This window comes from Topomyia yanbarensis, chromosome 3 (assembly GCF_030247195.1).
Source record: "Topomyia yanbarensis strain Yona2022 chromosome 3, ASM3024719v1, whole genome shotgun sequence".
NCBI classification, from domain to species: Eukaryota; Metazoa; Arthropoda; class Insecta; order Diptera; family Culicidae; genus Topomyia; species Topomyia yanbarensis.
Window position 1 is genome coordinate 47569586 of NC_080672.1, and position 9866 is coordinate 47579451.

The 9866-nt window shown below is 36.6% G+C and overlaps 1 protein-coding gene across 1 annotated transcript; it reads right to left on the minus strand.

Moving 5' to 3' along the window:
* Positions 1-7205: 7205 nt before the first annotated feature.
* Positions 7206-8358, minus strand: LOC131689934 (farnesol dehydrogenase-like). The gene is made up of 2 exons (XM_058975327.1): positions 7751-8358; positions 7206-7686 (listed from the first exon to the last, which is right to left on the minus strand). The coding sequence occupies exons 1-2, from the start codon at positions 8315-8317 to the stop codon at positions 7513-7515; spliced, it is 741 nt and encodes a 246-aa protein (XP_058831310.1). The 5' UTR covers positions 8318-8358; the 3' UTR covers positions 7206-7512.
* Between the last annotated feature and the right edge of the window lie 1508 nt (positions 8359-9866).

The window sequence follows — 9866 nt, forward strand, 5'->3', positions numbered from 1 at the left end:
AAACATGTTTTTATGTGTACGACTATTGGAGGAACACAATGGCATAATCATTTTGAAAACAAAAATACACGAAATGTAGTTTAAGTTTTAAACTGGATATATAGCATATTTGGCAACACTGTAACCAAAAATAAATATTTTTTTCTAGATTTCCTGACTAATTTACTTCAAAATGCATCTCATCGATTGTTTATAGATCACATTAAGTCAAAGATATGAATAAAAGTTAATAATTGATGCTTTTTTTCTATGGAAAATTTTTAATGCGCGATTATGACACGCTATACAAATTTTGTCATCGATATACACTTATGACACGTGTGAGTGCGACTTTTGTTTACAGTTTTAGTAAATACTCACAACATAGTCAACCGATCTTCGTAATATTTGAGAGAATAATATAGAATAGATAGAAGCATGAATCGTCTTCTTTGAATTGTTTATATCATTTATTAGTTTCAAGATATTCAATCTCAAACTTTAAAAATCGTTTTTCTCGAAATGTGCTAAATGGCGCTTGTGATGAGATAGCACAACAGCGACGAGATATCTCCGTTAAATTCCACTATAAATATATAATGAAATGCAATTGTACTTCACCATCAAACAACAGATACTGCAACATACAGAAGAATTAAAAATAATTGAAGAATAGGGAGAAAAAAGCTGGTTCTATATTAAGGTTGACAAGGGAAACAAAGTAGTAATCATAGATAAAGAATGATATTACGCTGACACCCACATGAGACAGAAAATTACATCTGGCCCATAGAAAGTACAGAGAATTAACGTTTCCCTGAAGTGATAAAACGAGTGGATGTATTTCTCAAAGAGTGCAAACCAATCCTGGGGGATAATGTAAGTCGACTTAAAGTTTAAAACTCCTCCTTACTAAGAATAGAATATCTAAAAATTTAAAAATGTGTAAGCCTGGCAACGAAATAAGGCAAATTATTTCAGCAGTAGGTGACCGAACCCAAAATCTTGCCAGATGGATTATTATAAGTAAATAAATTTCAAAATAATCCTTATTTATTATTTTAATAATATGTGGAAAAGCAAAATAAGAGCTTATTTGAAACTTTCACGCCTTTGTATGGAAGAAAATTATTTCACATTCCGGGCTGTCTTCTATGAACACACTAAGGGTGCCCCAGTGGGTAACCCACTCTCTCCATTTCTTTGTGAACTATTCATGGCAAACCTAGAGGAATGTTTGAAGTAAAAAAGCATGCTACCAGAATGCTGGCGGACGTGAAAACTTATCAGATGTTGGAATCCACAAATAAAGAATTTACTTTAGACTGAACATCTGTCTTACGAGGGTTAACAATATGGTGATTTCGTTTAGTATAACGGAACTTCTGGCGAATCACTAAGTATTGGAGCTCGATCATCATAACATATCGCATCTCGTAAACATTAACAAAAATATCAACTTGAACGCAATATTTTGAAAACAAATCTGAAACTATTCCACCATAAGTCAATATTCTTATTCACCAAAGTCTTGAACCTCTGATAAGTTTTTACTGCAGGTCGGATTCGATTATTCGGGGATTCGGTTATCCGGATGTTTCGAAAAAAGTTCAAATTTAAACTAGAATTTCTGATTATAGTGCTGATTCGATAATTGCAGTCAACAAAACTTTTTTCGGGGGGTCTAGGGTTAACCTCCTCACAAATTTTGGTCAACCTCAATAATAACTTATGTATGGGTTATTCCGCGCAAGGTGCCAAAAAATCCAAAACTTGGAATCGAACTTCACGGAGTTTAACCATTTTATTTACAATTTCTTCGCAAATAAAGCTTAAATTCATAAAATAACACAAACAAAGTTTGATTCGATTATCCGAGGTGAGATTTTTTGAAATCCTTGGATAATCGAGTCCGACCTGTATGACAAGATTACCCGTACACGCACACTTCATAACGCCCTTTAGAAGGTATGTATCTCGCTTACCGCGTAGTGACAAAAAGACGAATAACGTAAATCCGAAATATCGATCGTGTGTCAATAAATAGGTATCTACAAACCACCGTAATATTTTATGACATGAGAAATCCACCCGGCCCCATTCATCTCGTTAACACAACGCGCACACAAATTTAAAATTAACATTCATTAAATTCGGCTGGTTCACAACTCCAACTGATAAAAACGCAAGCTCGCTACCAAGTATTAATATTATTATTATTTTTTAAGGCTTTAACTTCAAGGGTCATTCACCGTTTTGAAAATAATATACATTTCAGAAATACACATATTTTTTAAATTCAAAATTAATTCAAAATAGATAAAAAAAGTATAAACCACCGAATATCATTTCTGTCGACTATCCTGGGCGCATTGCTTTCCGCTTCTTGTGTTTATTTTCTTTCTTGGTGGTGAGCGATAGACGGGTATACCCTCTGCCGCTTGCTGATAATTCTGTCTGCCTTCCCCCTCGCTCGTATTTGTGTCCATATCATCATCGCTAGATTGGCTCTGGTTGTCGCTGTTAGATTTTTAGTACTTGGTTTTCGAGTGACTTTGATATAGCCGTCTTCTTTCTGGTTTATGTCTTCCCTGCGCACGTTAACTGTTGGCTTTGAGATGCCGTGGAATATTGTTTGTTCGGAATTCATTTTTAGGCCGGCTGTCTGTTGTGTATCAAAAGATGTTGAAGGCTGTTTGGTAGTGGTGGTTGTAGATAAGTTTGCTTTAGTTGTTTTTGCGCATGGCTTACCCTAGTGTGCCGTCTGATTACAGAACTGGCATGTAAGCAGCTGCTCAGGGTATGTGCATAAGGTTCTTTGTATGTAGTTAACACCTTGGGATGATTTGCCCTCGAGAGTCAAGTAAGATGGTAAAATAAAAAATATAGCATAGTAAGACGGTATAGGTTGATACAGTCGCATTCGCACCACCCGAATACCGTTAAGTATGCCAGGGAAAAAGTTTCTCCAAGTATCGTTTGTGACGGATTCCACTTTTCCGTACTTCGACATGAATCTTTTAATACAATCCGTACTAGTACGAGGTACCAAATCATGGAGGCGTATTTCAGTTAGATCGAGGTCCATATACACGGGGATCTTGGTTTTGACGTTTTCATATTCAACGTCATGTTGCATATTGTGCTTTGCTACGAATCTTTTTGCCTCGGCTAAGGAGTTGAACGTTATAAGAACTATTCGCCTCGTGTGGTGAAGCTGGACGTGTGAAACCTATGTAAGATCAAGTTCCATTTTCACCTTGACCAACTGTAATGGGCGAAATTTATTTTGCGGTACACTCATTTTACTCACAGTTAGGTGCAACGAAACTTTCCTGTGTCTGTATTCTACACGTACACGTAAGTGCGGCGCGGGTAGTATTTTTGTTTGTATGCTGTTCGGAAGCGGGCGTTTTTTGGCTTCTGATCTGTACGAAATGAGGAAGCAGACTGGGCTACCAAGTAGCTCATGCACGTATCCACACAAACTTAAAAGTTGAACTCAATCCAAACAAAAACCAACCAAACTCATCTAAATCATCGTGCACGACTCAAACCCATCACATTTTCACACACTCATGCGCGCAACCCATCACATTTTCACACGTGCATGCAAAGCACGAAACTTTGCGCAACACTGCGAACCGAGCGCAAGTTGTACTGGCCTCTGGTACCCAACAAATTAAAACCCTGGTTCAAATTAGTGCATGTTTATGCCTACACTGCTTAAAATCTAAAGCTCCTTCTTCATACTGCACCGTTTCATTCTCCCGTTGATTAAAATCTCCAAATAACTTCCGATTTTCAGTAGGCGCAAACCCAATAGATCTGCCCATGCTTTACAAACACCTACAGAAGCTTTTTGTCACATTAAAAATATGAAGCGTGTGTCAATAAAACATAAGTAGCTACATAGGCTTATTTCTATAGGTACCCACAAACTGCAGAAAGTAGTTTGACATAAAAATTCTTGCCAACCCAACGCAAACACAAAACAAAATTAATTGATCCCGACGCACACTCCCAAGCAGCACACGCACGGCGCACCCTGCAATGTTTAACTCAATCTATCTGCATACCATTGTGTGTACACGACTCGAACTCATCGCATTTCGCATACTTGTTCGTGTAAGCAAAGTTTGTAATCTCACAACCAGGAAGTGGGTGCATTGGGTACTAGCATCCGAAAACTATGTACTCGGTTTAAATTTGCACGTGTTTATGCCAACACGGTTATAATCTCTTCCTGTACCGTCCGCATGCTTCAGTCTACATGTGACCCGTTCTATAATTAAGCAACGAATTATACAAAACGAACACGTGGGACTTATGGTATCTGGTGCTGGCACCCGAAAAATTTGCCATCGGTTTATCTGTGTGCGAGAAAATGCCAATACCTACTGCCGAAAATACATATCGTCTTGCCGCTTATTGTACCGTCCGGACATTATAATATATAAACATGTTGCTCGTTTGGTATGCGAGCAACGAATAATAGGGCAACCGGGACCTATATATAACCTTCCAGTATTTGATTGCGTCACTTAGGTGTTCTATATTGACGACGCTGTTTGCAAATTTCGGGTTTTCCTCGTCGCATTAGAACGATTTTCTGAAAATCCGTTTTCAATTTTTTATACTGCCCAGGATCGCACATTCGTCCCATTTTCTGTGGGATTTCCTATCTTTATGTGACTATTTGTATCCTAGGCACAAGAAAATCTCATATCTTGAGAACTCAAGAACACAACCTTAACCATATCATGAAGTACGAAGAAGTCCTTATTGGCGTGGACAATGAAGTTTGAGTGGTGAATATGCGTTCGCCCTACTCCGTCATTCCTTATGCTTGGCAAAATCACTCTGAATATATTCTGAAACAACGTAATTATGAGCCTTTAAATGTTTTGCTTTCGTTGCGATTGCCAATATATTTTGTCTCATTTTATAACCTTTGGATTAAACTCGGTATACTGAAATAAATCGTCGTTGTCACTTTCATCGATTGTAGCTCAATATCTGTAGTTTCTTAGTTTAACACGTTTCCGCAGAGGTCTTACGACAGTCCTGATTATCAGAAAACCCCAAGTGAATCATTAACCTTAGAAACTTTGAATAGATATTTGTGAAGCAGAGATCTTTAGATTTATAAGAAAGAAGGTGTAGTAAGATTGAAGGAATCTTTCACGATTGAAAACAGTATCATCGAAAGATATCTACTCGTAAACATTCCGCACTAATAAATATGTGTATGGTTGGGCCATCTCGGAGAAAAGTTGGAAACTGCCGAAGATCACCACAGAATTTTAGTAGAAATTTGTTTTATGCCTAACTACCGTCCATAGTGTCAAGGGGGCGGTGTTAACATCGTCATATGCTCGCTCGTCGGTATTTAGGACCACGAGGAATGTAATATATTTTGAAAATGTTCATGTATAGATAGTTAAGGCCAAAAGGAGTTTAGTGCAGTAAAATATTCTGGTAGTAGGTAGAAAAGGCTTAGAAGCTACAGGAAATGGTACAAAGAGGAGGAGATCTACATCTATATTCACTACCTCAACCACGAAATCTTATGACTCAACATTAACGGTAAGAAAAATTTCTTCAAATTCTAAATGAATTGAAGAATACTTGAACTTAAAACTTAAAAAAATTCAGATCGTGATAATACTCACAAACTCAAGAAAATGATTTTTTTAAAGTGATTTGCTTATAATATTGTGTTTTTGAATGTATGAATTGTTATAGTTAATCAGAGTTCCAACGATTGCTTTATGTGTGTAGAATATGCAGACTACAGACTACACAATGCATTTTAGAATAGGATATAGTACTAAATAGTATACGGGACGGGCATAGAGTAGTTAGTAAATCGATTGCCTTTTACACAGCTCACCTGGGTTCGATTCCGAACCCCGCACCATAGGGTTAGAAATTTTTCCAAAAAAGAGATTTCTCTAACCCGAAGAGGCGAATGACCCTGAGGATGAAAGCTTTGTAACCAAAATAAAAAAAATTACTAAATAAACTAAAAGCAATGCTGACTGTAAATACTTTGATTTAGATATAGAGGAATTCTATGTGAGACAGGCCTTTGCAGTTGTGTTCAGTTTATGACTCTCCATGATTTTCTCTGGTAAATGCGATATTTTAATTCAAGAGCAATTTTTCAAAAGGGCGTAGAAGTTTCTACTTTCCAACATTTTTTGACAAAAAATGACACCCATATTGATTAAGGTTCTCATTACTTTTTAGCCGAAAGTCGCGATCTTGTATTTCAAAATGGCGTAATTATCGATTTCTTATGTTTGCTGACCACTCCTTTTCAAATGATAGCCTTATTGATGATGATTTTCACTGTTTTGTGGCTACTCACCTCGCCATCTTGGATTGGCGGTAATCATCAATTTCCAATGTTTACTAACCACCCCCTTTCAAATGACATCTATATTTACGGTTCTCTCTATTTTCTGGTAACTAGAAGTCGCCATCTTAGATTTCAAAATGGCGTAGTTATCGATATCCTATTGATGATGGTACTCTCTTTTCGGATAAACGGAGTCGCCATTTTGGATTTCACAATGGCTTAATTATCTATTTTTGAAGTCTACTCCCTTTTAAATGACCCCCGGCTTTATGACAATTTTCGCTATTCGGTGGCAAACGGAAGTCACCGGCGTTTAGAATCATATTAAGAAAGAAAATTATATTTTTGACTGCAAATAGTATGAGTTTTTATAAATATGTCAAAAGTTGTTGTTAAGAAAACTTTTTTATTGAAAGCTTCTCCATGATCCAAATACACTGAAAAAGTTTATTTGCATCTTTAAAATGATAAATATTAGATTATTGACATTTCTGCTGGGATAACGAGAATAACTTTTTAAAAGGGGATAATTACTCGAAATAATTGTTTTTGTTGGAGTAAATTTTCAAATATCTCGACAACCATCGCATTTTTGAGGATTTTTGTTAAATATGTTTTCATTTAAAATAATTCTTAGAATCATATTCTGTAGTGAAATTAGTTTTGTGTGTCAATTAGTATGAAATTTTAAAACCCGAATAAAGTTATCGTTAGAAAAACTTTTTTACCGATAAGTTCTCCATCATGCAATCATATGAAAATGTTTCTTTTCTCAAAAGGTTTTCGTTGACAAAGTATAAAAAATTTAAAAAAATGGGTTTAATGCAATTTATATTTTTAAAATAAATTTTCGTTATTGTGAAAAATTACAATGTTTTTTTCAGAGTATATTTTTTCCGTACAGAAGTATTCATTTCTTATAACTCGTTCTCAGCTAGTTTTGCTGTGTAAAATACAATAATGGAAGAATTTTTTTTCGAAACTTTTACGTCCTTTTTAAAAATTGTTCTTGATACAAAATAATCTTATTGACTGTGGAAAATGTTTCGTCTTCCATGCCGGTGAGACGTGAAAAGCTTCATCGGAATCGATGATAGTATTTCGTTCGACTTAGAACAAGTGCCATCTTTCAAGTGTATAATATTTAAAATTGACACACGTTACAATCAAAATGCTTCTCCAACCGGTTTGATAGTCAATTCGTGTACTTGTACTCGTGGCGGCGTTCCTAAAACGTACACGATCCCATCCGCAATGTCTTCTGGTTCCAATGTTGGTACACCTGAGTCTATTAGATCCTGCGACAACAAGTCTGTCTTCACTGCTCCTGGGCTAATACTCTGCAAAAAACGAAACGAGTGATAATTATAATTGAACAAAAAAGTAATAGACAACCAAACTAACCGTGACCTTGGTCTTTGAGCCTTCGTTCCTGAGCTCTTGGCGCATTGTCTCCGTTATGGCTGTCACTGCAAACTTACTCGCCGCATATATGTTGAAGCGAGGAATCGGAGGAACACGATGACCAGCCACACTGTTGATGTGAATAATATGACCATCGACCGAGCGTCTTTTCATCGACTGGACCGCTTCTCGACTGCAAAGTACCAAACCCAGCACATTGGTGTCAATCACTGTCCGTAGAGTCTCCGTGTTACCGGCATCGATCAAATTCGCAACCCCGAGCCCGACCCCGGCATTATTTACCAACACGTCCACTCCTCCCAACTGCTCTTCGATTAATTTGAATGTCCCAACAATATCTTCCTCCTTCGAAACGTCACATTTCATGGCATGCAATCGCTTCCGCTCATCTCCCGGCAGGTCGTCTTTCAGTGCTTCCACTCGTTCCACACGACGGGCCAGGCCAACCACCACCATACCGGCTTTGATCAGCTGTTTAACTGTCGCAGCGCCGATTCCGGAACTGGCTCCCGTTACAACGGCCACTTTTCCAACCCAACGATCCATTTCGATTCACCGCGGCGTTTGGTGCAAAACTGATTTGCCAAATCGCGGGGTGGTTGAATTTGTAGCTGGCGGTTAGCTAACTTCGAATTAGTACTAGTGAGGTTGCAAATTATAGAAGGTATGTCGTCACTGTTATGCTATCTTGTGACAAGCGCCATTTAGTACATTTCGAGAAAAAACGATTCTTAAAGTTTGAGGTTGAATATTTTGAAAATTATAAATGGTAAAAACAATTCAGAAAAGACAATTGATGCCTTTACCAATCCTGTATTGATCTCTCAATTATTGCGAGTAAAGGTTGACTATATTGGAAGTTTTTGCAAAAAAAATAGTCAAAAGTCGCATTCACACGTGTCATGATATGTATGGCGAGTCATGAGGAAAATTTTCTAACAATTAATGCATCAATTATTAACTTTTTTCATGTCCTCGTGGTCTAAAAACAATCGGTGAGATGATTTTTTGAAGGAAATTGGTCAAGAAATTTAGAAAAAAAAATGTAATTTTTGGTTACAGTGTTGCCAAATATACAATATTTTCAGTTTAACATTTAAACTGCCTTTTCTCGCAATAATTATACTTTTATTTTGAAAACTTTTATGCCATCATGTTCGTCAGACATTTTTATATAGAAAAACCTATTTTAATCCACCTAGCGGTGCAATTGTGCCTTTCTCAATCATGAATCACGAGAATGTGTGCGTTGTTTATATTCATTAAAAACTTTTAAATGCATATATTACATTTTATTATTATACATCACATGACAACTATATACAGGAAAATAAATCATTATTCGAGTTCTAAAATTTTGACAAAGAAAAAACAGCCACGGTAATATTGAACTGAAAAACCTATTTTAATCCACCTAGCGGAGCAATTGTGCCTTTCTCAATCATGAATCACGAGAATGTGTGCGTTGTTTATATTCATTAAAAACTTTTAAATGCATATATTACATTTTATTATTATACATCACATGACAACTATATACAGGAAAATAAATCATTATTCGAGTTCTAAAATTTTGACAAAGAAAAAACAGCCACGGTAATATTGAACTGAAAAAAGGTGCGAAATCGGCAAAGTCCCAAAAAGTCGATTTTTATAAAAAAAAAATTTTTCGAGATAACATAAAATCTCGACGTTTCATGCATTTTAAAGATGTTTGGCATCAAAAATACGAATTCGATTTCTGAAATTTCATGGGGTCCCCCCTTTGGAAAAAAAATTTGAGTTCCGGCTTATATGGGAATTTCATATGTGACCGGACGATTTAGTCTATATTTCCGGACCCATATAAGCGATCCGTACGAAATTTTATAGACATCTGTGGGGATAATATAGCTATCATTTGGGACTAAGTTTGTGAAAATCGGCCCAACCATTTCAGGGATGATGTGAGTTCGTAAATTTTGAAAGATGGCCGCTTTTCCCGGGCACTTCCGGAACCGTCTATGGTGGTCAATGTAGTCAACGAAAGTTTGTTTGGCCGTCGGTGACCTAGAACTGCAAAGTTAAGTTATTTGAGAGACATTTTAGCGAAATT